This window comes from Lethenteron reissneri, chromosome 45 (genome assembly GCF_015708825.2).
Source record: "Lethenteron reissneri isolate LAM-NWPU_2019-01 chromosome 45, ASM1570882v1, whole genome shotgun sequence".
NCBI lineage: Eukaryota > Metazoa > Chordata > Hyperoartia > Petromyzontiformes > Petromyzontidae > Lethenteron > Lethenteron reissneri.
This window is the reverse complement of record NC_083823.1, coordinates 4,419,604-4,444,180: the sequence shown is the minus strand read 5'-3', so window position 1 is coordinate 4,444,180 and position 24,577 is coordinate 4,419,604. Positions and strand designations below refer to the sequence as shown.

Sequence of the window (24,577 nt, the reverse complement as noted above, 5' to 3'; positions counted from 1 at the left end):
TCGTGACCTCTGACCCCCCCCCTCACCGTCGCCGCCCCCCCCCTCCTCCCTCTCTCTCTCTCCCAGGACCCCCCGCGCGAGACGAACATGGCGGCGCCTGTGCCTCTGCTCGTGGGTGAGAGGCGACGAGGACGACGACGAGGGGAGGGGGGTGACGAGGGGGGGGTGACGAGGGGAGGGGGGGTGACGAGGGGGTGACGAGGAGGGGGGAGGGTGGGGGTGACGAGGGGGGGTGACGAGGGGAGGGGGGGTGACGGGGTGACGAGGAGGGGGGAGGGTGGGGGTGACGAGGGGGGGGTGACGAGGGGAGGGGGGGTGACGAGGGGGTGACGAGGAGGGGGGAGGGTGGGGGTGACGAGGGGGGGTGACGAGTGGGGGGTGACGAGGGGGGGTGACGAGGGGAGGGGGTGACGAGGGGGGGGTGGGGGGTGACGAGGGGAGGGGGTGACGAGGGGAGGGGGTGACGAGGGGGCGTGACGAGGGGGGGGGGACGAGGGGGGGGGGTGACGAGGGGGCGTGACGAGGGGGGGGACGAGGGGGGAGGGTGACGAGGGGGGAGGGTGACGAGGGGGGGTGATGAGGGGGGGGAGGTGACGAGGGGGGAGGGGGGGTGACGAAGAGGGGGGGTGACGGGGGTTAGGAGTACGAGACACGAGGAGGAGGGGAAGGGATGATGATGATGGCAAGAGACGAGGTGACGATGATGACGAGGAGGAGCAGGAGGCTGTGAAGAGAGCAAGAAGAGGCTCTATGGGCCGTGCCTGTTGCGAGCTACGCGGCTGCTGCTGCTGTGGTGGCACGTGCGGCGTGACGGGCCTAGTGGCAGCTGTTGTAGTGCGAGCGGCACGTGGCGGCCGCTGCTGCGAGAGCCACGTGGCTCAAGAGTTGGGCCTCATCCAGCAGTGGATAAGGTCATGGGTGACGATGTTCGTGGTTACACTACGAGACCTCCTTTACCAGTGGCAAAATATAGTAGTAGGTTTTTTACCCTTTAAACTGGTACAAAACTGACACCTTTATACAAGGCATCATGTTTGCAATAACCACAACACAAGCAGTCAAAATGCAAACAAAAAGAAACAACACCAATGGAGACTAGGCTCTAAGGAAAGCTGTCTCGGGTGTGGACCAATCAACTTAAAGGACAGAGCATATCATTATCAGAGTTGTTTCTTTTTGTTTGCATTTTGACTACTTGTGTTGTGGTTATTGCAAACATAATGCCTTGTATAAAGGTGTCAGTTTTGTACAAGTTTAAAGGGTAAAAACCTACTACTACGGTGTTGGTGGGTGAAGTGATCATCCTGGATGCCGTGATGAATGTGGGTGCTGTGGGTGGCAGGGTGGTGGGCGCTGTGATGATGAAGGCAGATGTTGTCGGTGGGAGTTGTGATGATGGATGTGGGTGATGTAGTTTGTGTGTGTGTGTGTGGGGTGGTATAGCAGAGTGCTGTGGTGAATGCAGCTCTTGCAATGATTTCAAGTGGACCTGGTTCTCAAAGTCGGGGACAGCCCTTTCACACCCGCTCTGCCGCTGACAGTCGCGTTAATCTGTGGCCTGCGATTTCGCAAAAAGTAGCTGCGCAATCAACTTAAATATAGTAATAGGTTTTTACCCTTTAAACTGGTACAAAACTGACACCTTTATACAAGGCATCATGTTTGCAATAACCGCAACACAAGCAGTCAAATGCAAACAAAAAGAAACAACTCTGATAATGGTAATGATATGCACTGTCCTTGAAGTTGATTGGTCCACACCCGAGACAGCTTTGCTTAGAGCCTAGTCTCCATTGGTGTTGGACCAGATGACGCTAAAAGGCGTTCAACTCAAAAACAGTGCACTATCAGAGTATTGAGAGCTCGGGGTAAGCATTTACACTATCAACTTTAATGTCACGGCTTTGTTTGTGAAGTCATCGATGGCCAGGCTGAAACCACCAGCTCTCCCCACTTGAGAACCTGGTTTAATCACGGTGGCTCAAACCCAGGATCTCAGCGATCTGACCTCTGCTTGTATAGTCGCATGCGCTTATAAGAGGACATCCGCGGGAGGCTGGCGCTGATTTTGCTGACGAGTTTTTTGTGTTTTTATTGCGACGCAGTCAGAGGCTCAGGTGGTCTCCAGCTCATCGATGGGCCTCCCGAGTTTAAAGAAAACAGCGCCTTCCCCGGGTACAGCGCGCCTCGCCCACCACACTCCATCACACTCACACTCCTCCACCACACTCACACTCCACCTCGCCCACCACACTCGCACCCCACCACCACACTCGCACCCCACCACCACACTCACACTCCTCCACAACACTCCACCTCGCCCACCACACTCCTCCACACTCACACTCCACCACTACACTCACACTCCACCACACTCCACCTCGCCCACCACACTCACACTCCACCACCACACTCCACCACACTCACACTGCACCTCGTCCACCACCACACTCCACCTCGCACACTCCACCACACTCACACTCCACCACACTCACACTCCACCACACACTCCACCACACTCACACTCCACCACACACTCCACCACACACTCCACTACACTCGCACTCCACCACACACTCCACTACACTCACACTCCACCTCGCCCACCACACTCGCCACACTCCGTGAGGCATGACCTTGAAAATTATGGAATTCTCAGTGGCACGCCCTCTTCTAGATGTGTATATGCTCAGTTGTGCGTCACAGCTTCCTGCATCAGTTATTTTCCTTTGGTCAGTGAACTTGTGGGTGACTTGCTCTTATTTATATTTAATCTAACTCTGCAGTCTTCGCTGGTTACCTATCAAATGGTTTAGAGTCGATCCTTGCCATTGGTTCTTACGTTGCTTGAGATGCACCCTCACCCAGGCTGTTTATTTCGACGGCGAGGAAGATATTCTCCGAAAGTTGCCTCGGTTAATAAAGGCATAAACTTTAGTGTGGTAAGATTTGACATTGTCAGATTTTACAATGACATAGTCATCATAACAAACAATGGAAAGTAGAATAACGGAGTAAAAATCGCTTTTAAAGGTTCAATGGGTACGGTCCTAACTTTACAATAGAGGACACTTGATATTTGATAATTTCTGCTGGATAAATGTAATTCTGGAAGGAAAAAATATGAAATGGGCTAAAGCCTATATTTTTTACGTGGCGTGACCAAAAGTGTAAAGAAATGAAAATTTTCGTCGTAATTTACCGAAAGAAAACGTAATTAATTTCTAATGCAATCTTGCTTCCTGGCACTGAAAGAGTACACCCTGGTGAAGTGTGAGTGCTCTTGCCAACAGCGTCTGACAAACCAGCAGTTCTGCCAATCAAACCCTCATGGTCGGAACTGCAACAGTTTGTTTGTTTGAACAAATGAACCTTATGACAGGACCCCGGTCCCGAATAAACGGAAGTCAAAATCGTTATTAATGAATTTCTTTTTGGCAACTCCGTCCCACCTTGAACCGCGACCCACCTGGCACGGATCATTCTGTTGTCATGTCGTCCAAGCGCAGCGAGGACAAATGCGCAGAAGAACAAAACTTTGATTGGCGCATAAAAATAAAACAATAAAAATCATAAAACAATAATGATTTTTATTGTTTTATTTTTATTAATTTGAAATTAAAATTAGTAAAAATAAAACAATAAAAATAATTTTTTTATTTTTATTAATTTTAATTTCATTTTTTACCTACGTGACTTTACCGAAAGAACTAAGAGTATGAATCCTTGCAGTCACGAAAGCTTCAAATCTAGGCCTTCCTATGCTTGGTTGAGTCAGTCAGGGCCAGTCACAGCCCAGCTCTCCCAGTGTGGGGGACACCCCCCAGAGTGAACCCTCCCCACACCCGACCCCTCATTAGTACGGTGAATCGCACGGGGCCATTCTTCTGCTGGACCGCACTCGCTGTGCTTTTCGCTCAGCCCCGGCCGACCTAACGTTCTTCTCAATAAAGGAGCCGTTGTTGTCTTGCGTCATTTTGCGAGGGTCTCTTTTACTTTTTATTCCCTCTGTGCTTTTGTGTCGCCCCGAGCCTGTCGCCCTTTCACTCGAACGTAAAATCAAAGTTGTTTTGCCAAAATCAAACGCTACCGGGACGCTTCCACACACGCGCACCCGCTTTGTCCTGACGTGCTTGACTCTGCTCCAAGCCTTTTCACGCCGCACATAGTAGTTTATTTAAATATTAACGTTTTTTTCTATCGCCTTGTTTATCGCTCCGTTCATCTTTTATGCACTTCACCTCGCTTTAACTTTCACCGCACCCCCCGAGGCCCCTCCCCTCTCCGCAGCCACTAACGTACCGGTTGCCATAGCAGCGGATGAGGGTCACCCTGGCAACGCGAGAACGATTGGGCGGAGCGGCGCATCTCACCTTCGCGTGATGGATGGCAACGACGTTGGCATCGGAACAGTGGGGCCTGTGTCCGCGTGTTTTGTGTGTGTGTGTTTTTTTAGGACAACTCCGTTAACAAAACAAACCACTCTCTCTCTTGTTTTTCCAACGGCGTGCCCGTCCCTCGGATTACCATCCTGCGCCCAGCGAGGACAAGAAGACCTGCAGGGTTCTGGCGTTCAACAGCAGTGGCACACAGCTGGCCTGGTGCAATGGAGAGAAGTAAGCACGACCCTCTCGGATGGGGAGGTTTTGTCCTGAACCCAAACCTCTGCGGGCTCGAAAAAAAACGAACTGTCAAATAATGGGACGCTGAATTTCGATTTAAAGCTTTCGTGACTGCAGGGATTCATCTTCTTGGTTCTTTCGGTAAAGTCACGTGACTTTACCGAAAGAACGAAGAAGAAGAATGGGACGCTGCTTTGGCGATCATAATGTGGTGAGCGAGCGAGCGGTCGAGTTTGAGTGACTGAGTGGGTGGGTACGTGAGTGATCGAGTGCATACGTGAATGTGTCGATAAGTAAGCAAATGAGTGAGCGTTTCCATGGTTGAGGGAGTGATTCTGAGTGAGCAGCGTGCAGGTGGAGTGTGTGATTGAGCAGGCATGAGAATTAGTCGTCATAGAGGTTTTTGGGTTTCATCACATTAGATACTTGATCTAACCCAGAAACCTCTTGATGTCGGTCGCGAAAGTCTATGTATTAAAGAGACTAAGTGAATGAGCAAGTGTGTTATTGAAGGAGTGGGCGAGTGAATGATTCAGCCAGGTATTGGATACGTGTCTGGGTGAATAATAAAGTTATTGAATCATTTCTGCAATGTATTCAATGAGTGAATGAATGGTGGTTGAGTGAATGAGCAATAAAGTGCTTGAAAGTGTTTGTAAGTGTATGAATCGGCAGGTTAGTGAATAAGTAGGTAAGTGGATGGGTGAGTTAAAGGGTGCGTGGGTTTACTGAATGTGTGACTGAATAAGCGTGTGTGTGAGTATGGCGAGCGGTGGCACAGTGGTTAGCGCACCGCTACAAACCCGGCGGCCAGAGTTCGATTCCCGCTCACGGCCAACACCAGTGACGATTATTTGAACCGATTCTGGTCCTCCCTAAGGTCGACTCGGCCTCAAATGGGTAGCTGGTACAGTGTGTAAACATCGCCACTAGGGAGACAGGCACTTGGGCGTAGTGCTGGCCACCCACCCCTTCGTGTGCCGTGCCGGCCTTTCTCGGTGCTCGCCAAGAGCACTTGCCCCAACAGTCTGTCAAGTCTGGCGACGGGCGGGCGGGTGGGTGAGTGAATGAGTGAGCAAGCCGGGCAGCGAGCGAGCGAGCGCGTGAGCGAGTGTCCGTTGCTCCCCCGATAGGGTGCAGGTAATGAGCCTGCCGGAATGCAAGCTGCTGCACAGCCTGGACATGCCGAAGACGGCGTGCCTGGCGTTCTCGCCGCTCGGCACGCTGCTCGCCGTGTGGCAGCCCTACATGAGTGAGTGGCCTCCCACACCCGGGAACTCGACGACGGACACATTCGACGACGCAAATTTACAGCTGCTCGCGGTTGTAGCATCGTGATCGCCGCTCCCCACCCCCCCCCCCACTACCGTGCTCCCCCCGACCTCGCCGTGTGTGTCGCCTCCCAGCAACCAAAGACAACCCTAAGGGGGAGCCCAACCTGATGCTGTGGGACCTCAAGGAGGGCAAGTGCTTGAAGTCCTTCTTCCAGAAGAAGCAGCAGGGATGGTGAGAGGCCGTTTTACCCTTGACCCGTTGCGGCTGCGTTCGTCGGGGTGGCGCTCGCGCACACACACACTCGTGCACGCACGCGCACACACTCGCGCACACACTCGCGCACACACACACACACTCGCACGCACACTCGCGCACACACTCGCGCACACACTCGCGCACACACACTTGCACACGCGCGCGCTCGCGCGTCGGCTCCGTTCGATACGGGTGCCGCGTGCGGTCGCGCAGCGTCTCACAACGCTCTGCAACGGCCCTGGGCTTCTTTATTTAACCCCGGAGAGGCAGTCGGTTATAGGTCGCTAGAGAACAGAGGTCGCAAACGGGTTTTGATTCCTTACCTGTACCCGTACCCAGCCGCACCAGGGTCGCAAATGGGTATCCGTTCCCTACCCGGCCGGGTACGGGTTCCCGTTCCCTACCCGTACCCTACCCGAAATGAGTGACAAACGGTTACTCACCAGTGACTCACGGCCTACCCGTACCCGTACCCGGCCGCACCAGGGTCGCAAACGGGTACCCGTACCCGTACGGGTAGCCGGGTATCGGGTAGGGTACTGGTATCGGGTACCCGGTTGCGACCTCTGCTAGAGAATTGTCTCTCGGTCTCTGTGTGAGTCTATTTGTCCATGCATGAGTGAGGGTGGCTTGCGATGCGCATCTGGGAGGCCACACAGCTAAATGTGGATTTGTAAAGTTGTTTATTGCGACCGCGTTCTCGAAATTGTGTTTGGAAGGTGGGCATATTTTATGGAGAAAGAGGCAGTCATAGGTTTCTGAATCTAGAGGTCCCTGTGTGAGTCTTTGGTTTCTGTGTGAGTTACGGGTCCCCGTGTGGATCTACATGTCCCTATTTGAGTTTATGGGTCTCTGTGTAGGTCTGTGGGTCTCTGTGTGAGTTATAGGTTCCTGTGTGGGTCTGCATGTCCCCCTAGGTCTCTGTGTCTAAATGTCTCTTTGTAAGTCTCTTGGTCCCAGTATGAGTTTATGGATCACTGTGTGAGTTTCAAAGTGAGTCTCTGTGGGTCAGTGCAATAAAATGTGGTTTCATGTAGCATCTAAATGGAGACCACATCTTGGGATCCTACACGTAAATATTGGGCGTAATTATTTCATAGACCCAGTTGGGCATAGATGAAAAATGAAACGGGAACAGGGAGTCAACAGCGTGGACGGCTGGGGGAGGGCCATTCCAGACAATGGGGGCAGCAGCAGAGTACGAGTGATCTTAACGGGAAAGAACCGTGGCAAAATTCATCACTTGGTTCATTATTTAAGTGGATTTTATGACATTGAATATTGAGGTTTGATTTTAATAAACACATTTTACTAAAATTAAACATCCGAATGCAGGACCCTGCTCGAAAAACTCCTAAGACTCAATGAGATCTTCCTGGGAAGATAGGCTCTGCTCTGACAGTGTTAATCCCGATTCTTTTATCCACCAAATCGCACCCCGTAGTGGTGAAGTGTCGATGACTGCCACACCCTGACGCCTGCTCCGTGGCGAGCTCCAGCCCATTTCTTCTCCTAACCCCTGTGACCTTTGACCCCTCCTCTCCCAGGTGCCCCAGCTGGTCGGACGACGAGAAGCTCTGCGCGCGGATGGTCAACAACGAGGTGCACTTCTTCGAAGACAACAACTTCGGTGAGCGACCAAGCGCCACCGTGAGCCTCCACGCAGGAGGCGAACGGCGACGGGTAAATCAAAATCGACTCTTGACGACCCCATGATGTGCGCGTCAACAGCGCGCGTTGAGGTTCAGCTCACGATTTTCACGGATTATGGTGGCGCAGTATTTGGCGCCCTCCGTTGTGAACCCGGCGCGACCGTTCGAGTTCCATTCCCGACCACGGCTAAGGTCGATGGCGAGTGAGATCCGAACCTGGCCCTGGCGCCGCGGTAATGCCCGTTGAACCGGGGCGTGAACTTGTACAGCCTGGACGCGACCCACGGGTTTCACGCCGTATGGCCTGCCGCATCGCCACGCGAGGCCTGCCGCTTAAACAAAAACTACACCGCCAACGACGTCTGTATGTAAACTCCAAGCAACTTGGCCAAACTAAGTGGAATAACTTCAACCTGGCAACGTCGAGTTGCTTATTGTATCTGGCCTGGTCGCCTGTTCTTCTTTGAAGTCCTTCTCGAAGTATGCGGTCGATGCCTACAGTCCGAGCGCAATCGAAGTTTATTGTCGATGACTGTTTGACTTTCCGCTAAAGGTATCCGAAAGAGTGAAATTTGTCCCACGGCTATAAAATTGTACCCCCCCCCCCCCCCCCACGTTCCACTGGGTTAACGAGCGGCACGTGTGCGTTTCGCCGCAGACACGATCGCGAACAAGCTGTTCCAGCAGAAGGTGGCGGACTTCCAGCTGTCCCCGGGGCCCAGCCCCAGCAAGGTGAGCGAGTGAGAGTGTCAGAGAGCGTGAGAGAGAGGGAGCGAGTCCTCTTCTTCTTTCGTACGGCTCATGGAGATGCAGAGCAACAACTGCAATTTCACATTCAGGTGTTCAAGTCAGAAGCAGCGGAGTGTATCGCTGCGATGTCTCCTTTGTATTTGTGGATCGGGCATTGCGTCGTGAGAGAGAGCGAGCGTGCGGGTCCTTGCGCTTTGCCGAGCCCCTCTCGTTCCGGTGGCACGCGCCGGCGCCGTGAAGTCGCTCGCCGGTGCTACCGGCGGCACCGGCGGGTGCACGGTGGAGTGAAATTTCACTTTTTTTTTTTATTCGGCCTGGTCTCGACAAATTCCTACGACTTTCTGGACAATGACGTTGCCAGGTACTGCGTTGAAATTGGCTAAAATAATATTTTTTTGCTGCAAATGTACAGGTGTGGGGTTTTATATTGATACAGCATAGCAAGGTAATAAGGTACGGATTGCCCCCCCCCACCCATGCCCCACGATTACACAAACCTGACAACCCGTTATCAGTGCCCTACCTTATTACAGACCAATTCAGATCTTATTGGTCACCCCGTGCCCCTTATACATCTCAACGTTCATCCTACAAAGTCCCATCACAAGGGAGAAACACAAAGACATTTTTTGTTGCCCGTTTTGAAACGGCTGTACGCTGCATGGACCAGAAAACTCAATTTCCCTGTAGAAGAATATGGAGTAATCCGTATCAGTTGACAGGTATGATTACATAAGTGGTCAACATTTCAATTCAGACATCAACTCTTGTTTTTTTGCCCTTTTCCTTGTGGCACATGATGTAGGAAGTCAATCGCGATGGAATATGCGCTTTGAGAATCACCGATTTAGTACGCGCGCAGTTTGACGTCGCTTTCCGACGTCAATCGAGATGCTTCCAGGCCAAACATTTTTACAGCAAAACAAACAAAAAAAACCACTCGATATGAGAAATGTGGAATTACAAAAAGGCATACGAACTGGACACAAAACGGTATTTACATTTAAAACATTTATTTAAAAAAAAAACAGCGGTGGCGTTTACGCTTCGGACGCGTGCGCGCCCAAGTGTTTGTGCGCGCCGCGTGTCACCGCAGAACGCCGCGCGGTCGTCGAACAAACTGTTCCAGTGGCCGCGGGGGCGAGGCGCCGTACCCACCGCACGGCACGGCTCCCCCCGCCCTGCCCCACCCCGCCCCGGCGGTCAGACGCTCAGCCAAAGCTTCCAGCTCTTGCTGGCGACGCCGCTTTTCAAACCGGCCATCGAGGACATTAGTGCGATTACATTGCATGGGGCGGAGGCAGCGGCAGTCGGGGAAGTTTGGCGCCCTTTGTAGTTTCTCTTATAATTGCTCGTTATTTCTCGGCGGCATGACTCGCGCGCTTAAGAAGTCGTCCGGCGTTCCCGAGGCGGTGCCAGCTCGGGGCCTTCACTTATCCTGGATCCCTGGATCCCCCACCCCCCCCCTATATTTTTTGTTGGCGTGCGAACGGGGAGCGTGGGGTGTTTTTAAGGCGCCGTGGTTGGCCGGCCCGCCCGTTTGTTTTGCTTGTTTTTTTTTTTGCGGTTGGCAGATGTTGTGGAAGAAGCGATGTTCGGTGGTGCGCGAGTGAAACGGGGAAAACAAGGCTTCTGTGTGCTTAAAGCACTCCGGGAGGCTCGGCTGACGCGAGCTGCTGTATCGTAAAGATAATAAGTGCAGGGAGGAAGAGCGGTGGCGCCAACATGTGGGCAGATTTTCATTATTATTTTTTTCTCCCCTCCGAGGATATTTCGATTTGTCAGGAAATGGCACTTGTACCAGTTTATTACACACACACCGCTATAATGTGTGCGTGTGTGAAGTCCTCGTCAGCCGCTCCACCAATTTTAACGAATGGAGAGTCGTCTAAAAGCTTAGGGTTTGTAAATCATGCAAACGAGATCGAACTTACGGTTACAAAAATTTTTTTTACCTTTAACCTAGAAAATTTTGATTTCATCGGCTCCGCCTCTTGTTAACCATTTGCCACAGCCCTTTGTGTTACAGAGCCCCATGTCGATAATGATGCACAGTGGCGTTTGCGTGATGGGAACCAAAGTGACCTCACATCCGAGAGCCCTTAACAGTAAAACCGTTTCGATTTAAAGCTTTCGTGACTGCAGGAATTCATCTTCTTGGTTCTTTCGGTAAAGTCACGTAGAAGGGAAGTAATAAAACAATCAAAATAATACATAATAAAATAATTCTCACGACGTTTCGGCCACAACGCAAGCAGCCGTCCTCAGGTGAAGAACAGGTCTGTCGGGAAGACAGCGTCTGAATGAAACACCCCAGGCTTGGCAGCGTATATTTAAGCTGGGTTAGAGGGGGAAGAGAGCCTTGAGGCTTATTTTTATTATTTTATTATTTCCCTTCTACGTGACTTTACCGAAAGAACCAAGAAGAGTAAAACCGTTACCATTTTTTATTTTACCAGATAAGGCCCACTGAACTATGTAGCTCATTTTTTGTAAAAACCGACCTGACCACAAATGACAGCTCGAGAAAGTGGCTTGTCACGTGTAAACATACATCAGCCAAACACTCTTAAGCATGATGTTGATTCTAAATGTGGAGGGAAAAAGCAGTGGACCCCCGAAGAAAAATGCACACGCCCACGGGGAGAGAGAACATGCAAACTCCAAACATACACAGGCGTCGGGGTGAGGATTGAACCCACGAACTGCTTTACACCCGGCGAGGTGGTTAACATCTTGCCACCGTGGCTTCCTTCAAACCCGTGTCATTCATGAAGCTCCTGATTGGAGAGGCTGGTGTATAAATTGAGGCTTGTGAAACCATAAGTGAATGGAAGAGCTGCTATACGATGTGAATAAGGCTGCAGGCTCCATCTAGGAACTCGTCTTTGAGCTGCATGTCCCCAGCCATTTGTGAGGATGGGGACTGATGCCGGGAGCCACTCTGATCATCCAATTCATGCCCTGCCCAGTACTGTATACTTATTAATAACACTGGTCAACACACTTTTTCTGGCATAAGGTATTCCAACGGTTTTAAGGTAATTTTGGGGTGCTGATTCCAAATCTGGCATCAGTTTTTGTCTATCACATCACATCATTTTTGAGATATCAAATATTGCATTTTCAATAAAAACTGCAGAAGAAAAATATTAAATGTGGATATCTACATAAAATTATATTATAAACACACTATCCTAAAAATACAGCACCATATGTTAACACTAAAGCAGTCACTGACTCGCAACAACTTGCAATCATAAGTGACAGAGTTAATTTCGGGTAAAATCAATGAAAATGGGGTATGCCGATAGCATAAAAATAATGTGATAGAGCGAATCTGAGATCAGATTTGGAATCGGCACCCTGAAATTAGTCTAAAACAGCTGCAAAAGTCCAGGCCAGAATTTTTTTTTGTTTACCAGTGTAATTGTACGCATATCAGCAACACCGCTCTCCATTCGTCTTAGCATGGTGGTCGTTGCATCACCGCTGTTTTAGTCCCAAGCGAGGTGCACTTTATTGTTATTATGTTTGCTTAATAAGTAAAGCCTCACGGAGTCTCATGACTCTTTTTGCAGGAGGGTCCTGCCAAGTTGTTGAGGTAGACTTTGAGGACAAGAGGACGGCACGTTAGTGTATTTTTTTTTTGGTTTTTTACACCCGCAGTATTAATCGGGGGGGCCAGCTGGATTCGAACCGTGAATATCTGTGACAAGTGTCGAGCGCGCGCCACCGCCGGGCCGCGCCACCGCCCTAAGGCCACGCGCGGCAACATGATGTGACGAAGGTTCTCCGGCGGCAGGTCACAGAGAACCAAAACCCAGGTATTATAGGTTAACAAACTGCGGTGGCTGGAATCACGAGGGCTGGCGTTTTGAGAAACGCCGATTGAAAGCGCGCAATCACGCTTCGTGATCGCTCGTGTGCGCGAGACGGTGGCTGCTTGCAGACGTGCAATCGCGCGCCGTGTGCCGTCCCTGCCGGCGCCCGCAGGTGGCCGTGTACGTGCCGGGAGTGAAGGGGGGCCCGTCGTTCGTGCGTCTCTACCGCTACCCCGACTTCGGGGGCCCCACGCAGGCGCTGGCCAACAGGAGTTTCTTCAAGGCCGACCGCGCCTCCCTGGTGTGGAACAAGAAAGGTGCGGCTGCCCTCTCTGTCTCTACTCCTCCTCCGAGCCGCACGCACGGATGTCTCGCAGTTGTGGCAACAACTGTGCGTGTGTGTGTGTGTGCACGTCTCCGTGTGGGGTTTGCCCATGTGTGTACATGTGTGTGTGTATACATATATGTATGTGGGGAGCGGTCGTGTAGTGGTTAGCGCGCTGCGTTACGAACCCGGAGATTCCGGCTCACGGCCAACACCAGTGACGATTATCTGAACCGGTCTTGGGCCTCCCCTAGGTTGACTCAGCCTCAAATTACTATCTGGTGCGGTGTTTAAACATCGCCACGAGGGCGGCCGGGCGTGCTGCTGGCCACCCACCCCCTTGTGAGCCGTGCCGGCCTTCACAGGTGCTTGCTAACAACACTTGTCCTCAAAGTCTATTAAGGCTATAGGGGGATCTTTATCTTTGTGTACATGTGGGTACGTTTGTGTGTGTGTGTGCACCTATAGCACAATCAGGATTAACTTAATGTGAATTTTCTGTTTGTATATTTTAAAGAAGCCGTCCACGTCTTGATTAAGTTCCCGTGATGGTCACGTGACACTCATCAAGCGCCTTAACTTCACCCCCTGCCCCCCACTCACCCCCCCTCTCCCAACCCCCCCCCCACCCCATGCCTCCTCCGTGTTGCTGTTCTTGCGTGAGCACAGCGACGGCCGTGCTGGTGGTGGCGAGCACGGACGTGGACAAGACGGGCGCGTCGTACTACGGCGAGCAGACGCTGCACTACATGAGCACGGGCGGGGAGAGCATCATCGTGCAGCTGCGTGAGTCACAGCGCCGCCGCCGCTACTACTGTGGCAGGATCGCATACCGGTCAACAACCCCTTATCAGTGCCCTACCTTATCACAGACCAATTCAGACCTTATTGGTCACCCCGTGCCCCTTATACATCTCAACGTTCATCCTACAAATGTCCCATCACAAGGAGAGAAACACAAATAGACAATTACAATTTTTTGTTTGCGCGTAATGAAACGGCTGTACGACCTATGGACCTGAAAACTCAATTTCTCTGCGCAAGAATACGGGGTAAACCATATGGGTTGACAGGCAGTGGCATCGGCAGAACCGGCAACGCCGGAGTCGAAGGTTGGGCGCTCGCACTATATACACTACATTATACACATTATACATTACATTTTACACTACATTATACACTACATTATACATTACACAGGCTTTACACTATATACACTACATTATACACTACATTATACACTACATTATAGACTACATTATACATTACACAGGCTTTACACTATATACACTACATTATACACTAGCGCGTCTGTTTTGCCCACCACTTGTGGCCAGGTTGGGGGTGATTCTTTTGGAGAATTGATGACATTTTTAAATCCTTTATATTAAGTTTCCTTGCTTTCTTGCTTGCGCGCTTACGACCGTGCAAATCTTTCGGTCGTTTTTTAACCCACTTCCCGTGATCCAATCGAGCTGACATTTTGCACACAGACTCGTTGTGCGTGACAATTTATTTTCGCTTAATGGTGGCAGGCAATCATCTGACCCATAGGTGGCAGCCATCTCAAGCCAGATGACGAGAGGACATATAAAGGATTTATAGTGAAAAACTTTGTTTTTACGGGTTAATTTTTTACGGCTCTGTTGCTTCAGGTTCAAGTTTATTTAGTTTAACCAGGTGAGAACTTGAGAGGCCGGGATGGGTCTCATTTGCAAGAGCGTCCCGTGCCATTGTGAACAAATTACGCAGAAAAACATACCAGTTGAAAATAATAACAGATCCGTGCCCAGCGTTCGCGACCCTCATAAATGTCTTCTCGTTGACAAATCGACCAATCATCGCGTGCCCAACCTAGGCGCTAATCTCGTCTCTTCTCGACACACTCTCTCCCCCGTGCCCCCTCCGGCGACGCCGGCGGTTCAGCCAAGAACGGTCCAATCTACGAGGCGACGTGGAGCCCGACGTCCACCGAGTACTGCGTGGTCTACGGCTTCATGCCGGCCAAGGCGACGATCTACAACCTCAGCTGCGAGCCCGTGTTCGACTTCGGGACGGGGCCGCGCAACGCCGCCTCCTACTCGCCGCACGGCGGGCTGCTGGCACTTACCGGCTTCGGGAACCTGCGCGGCAACATGGAGTTCTGGGACGTGCGCAAGAAAACGCTCGTGTCGCAGATCACGGCGTCGGACTCGACGCACTTCAACTGGTGCCCGGACGGCGCGCACGTGCTGACCTCCACCTGCGCACCGCGCCTGCGCGTCGGCAACGGTGAGCGCACGAGCGAGCGCGCGGGAGCACGAGCCGTGCCGGCGTCGTTCCTCACGACTGTTGTTCGTCTCTTCGCCCAGTTTCGTTTTACACTTCACTATCGCCGTCGCGGACATTTCACGCCTCGCGGTCGATCCGGCCAGAACGCGCCCGGTCTGGTCAGGACTGAGCCTGGATAGCGCACGGACGGGTGACCGCCGCGGGAGGAGGCTTGTGTTCCCCCGGCGAGCCGTTTTGAGCGACGGCGTCTGCGCGCGATTGCCCTGCAGGCTACCGCGTGTGGCACGTGTTGGGGGCGACGGTGTTCACCTGGGAGGCCTCCGAGAACTCGGAGGTGTGGGAGACGACGTGGCGCCCCGTGCCGGAGGGGACCTACCCGGAGCCGGGCATCACCGGCCGGGCCGCCGGCAACGTCGCCGCTGGCAACGGCGCACCGGCCGCCCCGGGGAAGAAGATCCCGCAGACATACCGGCCACCGGCCCTCCGCAACAAACCGGTCACCAACACCAAGCTGGTACGGCACCGCTGCCCAAGCGGCGCGTAGGAAGGGTTGACGGAAGGTGCTGGTTTGCGCAGAATAATATAAATGTATATTTTATCCGTTCGAACGTGGGCTCACAGCTCGGATTGTAACGTAGAGAGAAATGTGGAACGTGGAATTTGCACCACTGGCTCAGGGCGGTAAACAGGTGAGCGCCGCCTCAATGTTCGGTTTGAGCTGGGGATCACTTTGGCTTTTGAAGGATATTATTTTGTATTCATGTATTTGTTAGAGTTGACTTAATATACAGGTATCTCTCTATTTACGAGCGTTCAGTTTGCGACATTTCACGTGAACGCAATAGAAAAATGACGGATACTTTTCAATTAACGAAATCTAGTGTTTGCGTTAACGAAATTTCAAACGGCACGTGCCGCTAGATCATCAAACAAACAGCCACCCGGTAGGCTGCATCTACCCGCGGCAGCGTCACGTTGCCCCTGCAGTGCGACAGTAATGCCTCCACATCACCACCTTTCCAGTCGTTCCAAATGTGCAGATCTGTTGGCGAGTTCACTGAAAAGGTTAATTGTTTTTGTAGAAAATTCGTTGTTATTCAATCCGATATCCCAGCGTCACACCTCCAATCGGCAGGTAGCTCTGCGCAAATCGGATCACCGATTCGGCCGACAGATTCCCAATCAAGAAATCATATTTCCTTTTTTCCTCACCGTGTCATACCACCGGCGCGTATCAGAGGTCACAAACGGGTTTTGATTCCTTACCCGTACCCGGCCGCACCAGGGTCGCAAATGGGTACCCGTACTCGGCCGTACCCGTACCCTACCCATACCCAGCCGGGTACGGGTAGGGTACGGGTATCGGGTACCTGATTGCGACCTCTGGGATGAAGCCATGTTGCAGGCGCGGGTGGGTTGCTTCTAGGAACTTGAATTGTGAGAAGAGACAAGACGTTGGGAAATGAGTGACAAACAGTTACTCACCAGTGACTCACGGCCTACCCGTACCCGGCCGCACCAGGGTATCGGGTACCCGGTTGCGACCTCTGGCGCGTATACTGGCCCCACTTCAACCGCTGCCGCCTGCCCCGTTAGCGAGTTGGTTCGTCACTCTGCTGTGCGAGCGGGCGGGCGTGTGGTGGCCAAGTTGGTTGGGTGCGGGGGGGGGGGCGGTGGACTGACGCGTAGGCGGTTGTGGTTGTGCGGTGCGCAGCACGACGAGGATGAGCTTCCGCAGAACATGCGGCCGGCGGCGGGGAGCGCGGCGGCGGAGAAGCAGCTGTCGAAGGCGGCGCTCAAAAACCTCAAGAAGCGGGAGGCGAAGAAGGCGGCCAAGCAGGTGCGCGCGTGCGCTGCTGTCGCGTCTCCCGCTTGCCGTCGTGTTACCCGCTTCCATCACGTGTCCCGTTGCGTGTCCCGCTTGCATCGCCTCTCCCGTTCCCGTTGTGTGTCCCGTTCCCGTTGTGTGTCCCGTTCCCGTCGCGTCTGCCGCTGCTGTCGTGTCTCCCGTTCCAAATCACGTCTCCCGTTCCAAATCACGTCTCCCGTTGCCGTGGCGTCTCCCACTCCCATTGCGTCTTATGTTCCTACTGGGTTGGGGTTATCTCATAGTCATCGTCGTCATCCATGATCGATCCACTGCTGGATGAAGACATTCCCACTCTGTCACCATCTCCCGCGGTCTTGGAACGCAACGATCCGTCTAGCTCCTGAACGCGAGCCGATTTCACCGCTCCCTCTCCACGATGTCATCGCGGGTTGGTGTGCATTAAATGTTGAATTTGTTGGGTTCAAACTAAATAACGTTTTAATATTTTTCAAATGCTTAACGTGCGATGTTGTTTGAAGGAGGGCGGAACAGAGGCGCACGATGATGACACGGTCGCCCACATTGGCAGCGACGCAAAGCCTGCGGTGATATCGACAACAGAGAGCGTGCATGACCCTGACAAGGAGAAGAAAATAAAAGCCTTGAAAAAGGTGAGAGAATCCTGTTCCTTTGTCATCATTCACAAAATGCTGGCTTAGGAAAATGTTCCACCTTTAAAACGCATCTGTAATGTGCAGCTGTGATTTTTTTTTTTTTACCAATTCCATTACCGCTTGCTCAACATTAGCTCGCCCAGATCAATAGATCGACGCGTGGATTGAAAATTGATTTTCGACCCGAACGATCCACTCATCAACTCGCTCTTCCAACACAATTGATGGCGTTCCATTGGGCACAATGGTGTTGGGGATGTTACACTAATTAAATTATCATTTTACATCAACAAACGAACCTACGAGAGACGATGCAAAGAGAGGGGAGAAAGACTTTGGTGGAGACGAAGCGATGACAGAATGGGTCGAACGACTGACGACAAAACACAGTGCAGAGGATGTCGTGGAAAAAGACGAGACGCAACAAGTCTGCGAGTACAGTACAAAATAGACAAATACGGTGCAGATGAAAGGCAAAATGTATGTACGTTGAACTTCTTTCGCACCGTACGTAGGCAACCGTGCCAATCGGGAGGTGCGGGGGGGAAAGGCGGTGCAGATAGACGTTACAGAGTACGCAATTGCACGATGACAGTTTCGAGAAAAAAAAGGAAAACACAGCCGAGACGAGACGGCAAATGCCGAAGGCGCAAATGGAGAGACGGTGCAGGAACAGTTGGCGGAGCTCGCCTCTCAGTGCAGACGGGAGGGCAGCGGGCGGAGGGCGGCGGGCGGAGCAGGAGAGGTAGCGCTGTCGGCTGGTGTGGGGCGAGCACACCGGACGTACACCTTGGATGGTATCTTTCTCGCGACTAAATTCGGAGGGAATGGCTTTAACCGTCGTCGTTAAAATGTTTTCCGTCGGTTTGAAGTCATCGCGCGGAAAATGTCACTTGCCCGACGGCAAATGCGACGATAGATGATTTGATTGAGTGATCGAAACGGCCCACCCCGTGTCGGTGATGCGCGATGCATCGAATCGCAAAGGGTGAAATCGCGTTGGCCCCAGTCGTCCGTCGTGATAACGGGCGCAGGATTTACAACATTGTGTCGGGCAGTTTTCCATCGTCATCGGCAGCAGTGATCAATCAGTCCACCGCTGGATGAAGGCCTTTCCAAGCCGTCGCCATCCCCCGATGGCCGCCCAGAGTGACACGGTGTTGATTAGAGGTGTAAAGATTCGCCCTCTGCTAATTTGAATAATGTTCACGCTCGACTTTCACGATTTAATTCGAGGCTGGTTTTGCCGTTGCACCGTGGTGGATGCAGCCGCCTCTGGCATCTTGCAGGGGTGACGCGAAACTCATTTCTTGCGACCTATGGAATTGAAAAACATCGATCCGTACTCGTCCGTTTTGATGCGTGAACCGTGAGCTTATGGAATCGATGGGACGCATCAACGAGTCGATACGTCGTTACATCCCTTATAAGCGGAATTTGTGCACGCCGGATTTTTTAATCAAGTGAAAAGCAACATTGTTGTGCCATCACTCTCAGCTATTAGCCTGTAATAAACACCCCCTCCCACCGGTGCACCCTCTGTTCGCGCTATTTTAATCTGGGGAGAGAAAAGCGATCAATAATCGTGGAGAGAGATCAATACGCCCTGCAGCCATCGTTCGCCTGTGGTGGCGGTGTCGTGGCAGCTATTGATCGACTCACGGTAGCGAGATGTCAACTACCTCGCCTTGTATACAGGAGGTCGTGGGTTCGATTCCAACCCTGACTCCTGCTGTATATTTGGAGTTTTCATATCTCTCTCTCTCCGTGGTCGCGTGAATTTTTCTCCGGGTCCTCCGGTTTTTCCCTCCACATTTAGAATCGACGTCACGCGTTTAAAGAGTGTTTGGCTGCAATACATTTACACATTAACCACTTTGTTGAACTATCATTTGTGATAGCCAGGTCGCATCTGAAAAAGAGCAATATAGCTCAGTGGGGCCTTACCTGGTAAAATAAAAAATAGTTAAGAGATCGAGACGTTCCCGGGCCCTCCCCGTGTTCGAGACCGGGACGCTACTGACCCCTGGTGGTTCCCCGTGGTCAAAGACGGCAGCCCTGCCAAGCCACAGTGGAAAACGTAACGAGAGACACACACGGCGGTTCGATTCGTACGGCTCGCGGAACGTGAATCGGACGGTCAGTCATTTGGAATCGGAATCTTTATTAATCCGATGAGCTATGAAGCTTTTTTTCCACGCGAGATGTCCACTCGGGGGAAGTGGTGGTGAGCGAGTTCCATCAACGGGCTAGACAAAAGGACATTAGAGCACGGGAGGGAAAAGGTAGTCGAGTCACTAAAATAATTTCAGTAGAGAACCCCCTCACAACGACGGTAAGAGGTTCCACGAAACCGGCCGTCAAGTGATTTGGTCGTCAAGCGAGTATAGAAGACGTAGAACTTTGAATGGTTACTACCGACCACCGAGCGGTGAAATTGTTGCCGGTAAATGCTGACCTCTCGAGCGCCGTCGTTGGTGGTGGTCCTCCTTCTCCTCCGTGCTGTCTCCTACAGAAGCTGAAAGCCATCGATCAGTTGAGGGAGCAGCAGACAGGCGGGAAGGAGCTTCAGAAAAACCAGGTGAGCGATCCAACTGGAGCCGGCCATGTGTGGGGACCAAAGTGTGTGTGTCTGTACGTTGAACATCGTTCGCACCGTACGTAGCCAACCGCGGCAATCGGAGGTGCGGGGGAATGAGAAAACACTGAACACAAAAAGCAGTTCTAAAGAAATGAGTTAGTCAATCCAGATGATGATGATGTAAAAGTGCATAGCTCCTGTGGCTTCCTAATATCGGAAGGAAGAGCGTTCCAGACGGCCGCAGAAGGCCATCTGAAAAGCGCGCGATGCAGTGACCATCTTTGTTCGATGATGGCTTGCCAAAAGCTGAGCGTCGTGCAGTCACCGCTAAGATTAACACGGAGTCGGCTTTCGCAACCAAAATCATCCATAATACAGGTTTTTTGGGTTAGATCGTGTAAATATATAAATGTGTCGTTAAACCCGCCACCACCTGACACAGCCAATTAGTAAGGGTTGTAAACAGAACGTGACTCACCAGTGACTCACGGCCTACCCGTACCCGGCCGCACCAGGGTCGCAAACGGGTACCCGTACCCGTACCTAGCCGGGTACGGGTAGCCGGGTATCGGGTAGGGTACGGGTATCGGGTACCCGATTGCGACCTCTGGCCCGGAGCTATTGCGCCAGAGGCTATGCAGAACTTGTATACGCACCGCGCAGACGCGTTTCAGGATCCAGCTCGGAACCCCGATCCGCGTCGTGCGGAGCTCTTCCATAACCGCTTCCTGTTTCGTCAGCCTCAATTTTTAACACAAGCCGTGGCCAATCGGAAAGCGGTTAGGTCAACAGGAAGTGATGCGGAAATCGCCGTCAACCGCGTTTTGGCCGGAGGAGGGGCGGCGGCACCACGAGATGCGGGAGCCGCCGCGTGCCCGGTGCCGCGTTCACGCCGATTCTCGTTCACAGTTGGAGAAGATGCAGATGGAGGCGTCGCTGCTGGAGGAGTTGGAGCAGCTGGAGCTGCAGGACTGACGGCGGTTGTCGGCGGCGGCGGCGGCGGGATGAGCAGGCCCCAGTCGAGAGTAACGGGAGCCGGCGGGCCTCGAGTGGTGCCGGTGGCGGGGGGGGGGGGGAGGGGGGCGCAAGCTTCGGTCGGCTTGACCGGTGTGCGAGGACGAGACACGGCACTCACCCTCCCTCCGGCCCCCCTCCCCGACGGTGGGACGGAACGTGACATTTTTTGCCGCCGCGGCAAATGCGCCCTAACCCCCCCTCCCTCCGCCTGAATAAAGTCGAGTCAAAAGCCTCCCGAGTTATCACAACGCCTGCGATCGAGTGGCGGCGATCGTCTCGTTGGGGCCTGGCACGTTTGTGGGGACCCCCGTGCGAGCGACGGTGTGCGGTTTACCGGTGCGGTTTGTACACTGCCGTTTTAAGTTTTTACAAACGCCACACTCGCCCCCTGCAGGTACATTAAAATACAGCCCTTTGTCAATCCACTGCTGGATGAAGGCTTCCCCCACACTGCCTTGGGGGGGGGGGGGGGGGGGGTTGCTTGACCATACTTTACCACGCTGGTCAGTGCGAGTTGGTGAAGGCGGCACCCGGGGAGACTGGTTCCGATATCGCTCGCCACCGATGTTGCATGCGATTAGCCACGCACTACCCCGTGGCTTTGGCCTTCAGGGAGATCGCTGGTGCTGCTGCTGCTGAGGATTGTTTAAGGACTTGTAATGCGGCGTTGATCACAGCCGAGACACAAACCGGCCACCACGCTCATTACCTCTGCTCTCCGGCGGAGTTGTGATCATTGTGCCGGGCTTTTGCATTTTGTTTCAAACAATTCCCCCCCCCACTCCCGACTTTTTGGGCGACTTCAGCTTCCGTGAGCTGTGTCTGTGAGATGTCCGTGGGGTTTAGCGAATCGGTTGGCGGCACGCGAAATTCGACGCACTTTGTCCAGTCGATCGTCGTTTTTCGGAATTGTCGAACGGGGGGGCGCCCACCGTCGCTTCCCGAGTCGCGGTCGGTCCCGTCGGCGGGTTCCTGACGTGTGTGCGAGCGTAAGTGTTGTGAACGCGCGCGAGTCTCGGGCACGGTGCGAGAGGGCGAGTCTTGTGGGGTCTCGCTGTTTGCGAGTCCTCTGTCTTGAGTAGGATGCGAATAATTTTTACGTTTGAGTTTATTTTCGCACAACCAAGGCGAGAACTCGGGAGACCAGGATAAAAGTCTTGTATGCAAGAGTGACTGGCCTGGGTCGGCAACGTAAAAGAAAAAAAAGTTTCGCAGTTAAGAAAACAAATCGGAGAAAAAAAAATCTGCGTCGAAACATGAGGTCGAAAATATTGCGCGAACAAATCAGTGTTAAGTCATAAATTCCCTGCAGCGCATGTTGGCTCGCTGCAGTTTACCTTTAGGCCGATAATCGCACAATAACAAGATAAAAACAACATCAAACGGATGTAAGGTGGCTTATAGACAAGGATCTACATGAAATACATGTTTATCCTTGTCCGCTTAAGTTCCACGAGTGTGAAAGTTGCACGTTTCCTGTGTATATGCGAGTCCTCTGTGTGAGTCCTGTGTGAATACTGTGTGAATACTGTGTATGTGTACTGTGTGAGTACTGTGTGTACTGTGAGTCCTGTGTGTGTGTGAGTCCTCTGTGTGTACGGTGTGTGAGTACTGTGCGAGTACTATGTGTGTGTGTGAGTACTGTGTGAGTATTGTGTATGCGAGTCCTCTGTGTGTGTGTACTGTGTGAGTCCTGTATGTGTGTGAGTACTGTGTGTGTGTGAGTACTGTGTGTGAGTACTGTGTGTACTGTGTGTGTACTGTGTGTGTATGCGAGTCCTCTGTGCGTGTCCTGGAAGTCGCCCATCCTCCTGCGCGTGCCGTGTTTACGTTCAACGAGACGTGACGCGTTTTGCATCACTTACACCACGAGAGCAATACTTTAATAAAGTTTATTTCAAAGTAGAGTAGCATGGGTGAAATGTGTCTTGTTATACGGTACATAAACTGTATGCAGTATATGCAACATGAACATTGGCCCATTTCCTCAAGTACATTTGCTCAGACCAAAGCGTCCTGAATGCACCCAGCGTCATATCGCCAAGCCATTGGGAGCCATACACTTTTAAATCATCGAGATTGAACTGCTTTTTGTGTGCGTATCTGTTGTCCTTCACCCGCACCTCCGATTCGCACGGTTGGCTACGTACGGTGCGAAAGAAGTTCAACGTACAAGCAACGCTTGAGAGGCCCAGGATAGTGCGAGGCTTGGCTTGGATGTTTGATCAGAGCGGGTGACAACTCTGCACAATTGAAGCGGATTAGTCGTCGTCGTGTCTACCAGACCAACTCAGATCATCAGTGACGGGCCCACGCCACGTTCAGCAACGCGAGGCCTCTGGGCCCATCTGACACGAGGACGCTGTCAGCAGATGAGTGGAGGCTTTGTGTGATTGACACTTGGATTGGGAGGCTTCCTGGGAACATCGGGCGTAGTCAGTATCAGCTGCTTGTTGGGCCAGGAGGATGTCAGTGTAGCAAGAGGTTTTAGTACTGGTAGGAACCCACTGGTTCCATCAGCCCACAGGGGATTATTGTGTCCCTCCGTCGTGCAGGGGGGGCTGGGTGGGGAGGGTGGGGCTGGGTGAGGGGAGGGGCTGGGTGGGGGCTGGTCACCCCGTGGTGCCCTTATAAAACTCAACGTTTAACCTACTCACGCCGGCTTGTGCCCGCTCTCACAGTCGGGCATATTTGCGGAATACACCACGCCGTCGTTGACCCTGGCCATTGACCGAGCAACCCAACGTTCCTACCAACTCCCTCCGCAGGAATGTGTTAAAATGTGGAATGTTAAGTGTTATCCTTGTACCTACGCATGTGTTGATTTTTTTTCCCCACGTTCATCGAAAACCCCAACCAGAGGTGTGAGGGAAGCTGCTTAACTCCAAAACATCTGAAAGAGTAATTACTGTCATCTGTAGGCAACACCTATTTAGTAACTTGCATACAGAGGAGATCGTGTTCTCACCATTTATCCCAAAAAAACACATGGCCAACCACGCCACACAGCGTGGCTCAACCAGTAGGGTCCCAGACTTGGGAAACTTGTACTGCAGGTAGATCCCTGGGTTCAAACCCAGGCCACGGATTCCATTATTTTTTATACACCAAAACATAAATAAGGGTAACTGGGAGAGTTCTCACGGGGCCAAGTTGATTTGTGTGGAACTCCGTTGCAGCCAATACAGCTTGAGTGTAAACCTCCCCTCCGCCATCTGGTGGATGAAGCTACTTTATATATAAAAAAAAAACTCTCCTTCCAAGATGATTTGGCCCCACAAGCGAAAGAGCTGGCAAGGCATGCTGTGGTGGCTGAGTGGAAGAGCTCTGGTTTTGGGCTCTTACTACCGCCGTGCCCAGAGAACATGAGTTCAAATCCCACGCGAGGCAGACTGGTGAAAGACGAAGGGGAGAGGGAGATCGAAATTCCCAAGAACTCAAAAGTAAACGTCAAAGACTGGACATGGACATGGACTACGGGCAAGGGTGGTGCCAAACAATGAATCTTTTTTAAAAAAGCT

The 24,577-nt window shown here is 52.3% G+C and overlaps 1 protein-coding gene across 1 annotated transcript; it reads left to right on the top strand.

The window, feature by feature from the left end:
- Positions 1 to 29: 29 nt before the first annotated feature.
- Positions 30 to 22,966, top strand: EIF2A (eukaryotic translation initiation factor 2A). The gene is made up of 15 exons (XM_061570254.1): positions 30 to 115; positions 2,106 to 2,175; positions 4,542 to 4,616; positions 5,756 to 5,874; positions 6,029 to 6,128; positions 7,700 to 7,782; positions 8,463 to 8,536; positions 12,551 to 12,695; positions 13,373 to 13,489; positions 14,630 to 14,974; positions 15,244 to 15,488; positions 16,689 to 16,814; positions 17,324 to 17,455; positions 19,974 to 20,039; positions 20,949 to 22,966. The coding sequence occupies exons 1-15, from the start codon at positions 88 to 90 to the stop codon at positions 21,012 to 21,014; spliced, it is 1,791 nt and encodes a 596-aa protein (XP_061426238.1). The 5' UTR covers positions 30 to 87; the 3' UTR covers positions 21,015 to 22,966.
- Positions 22,967 to 24,577: the final 1,611 nt, after the last annotated feature.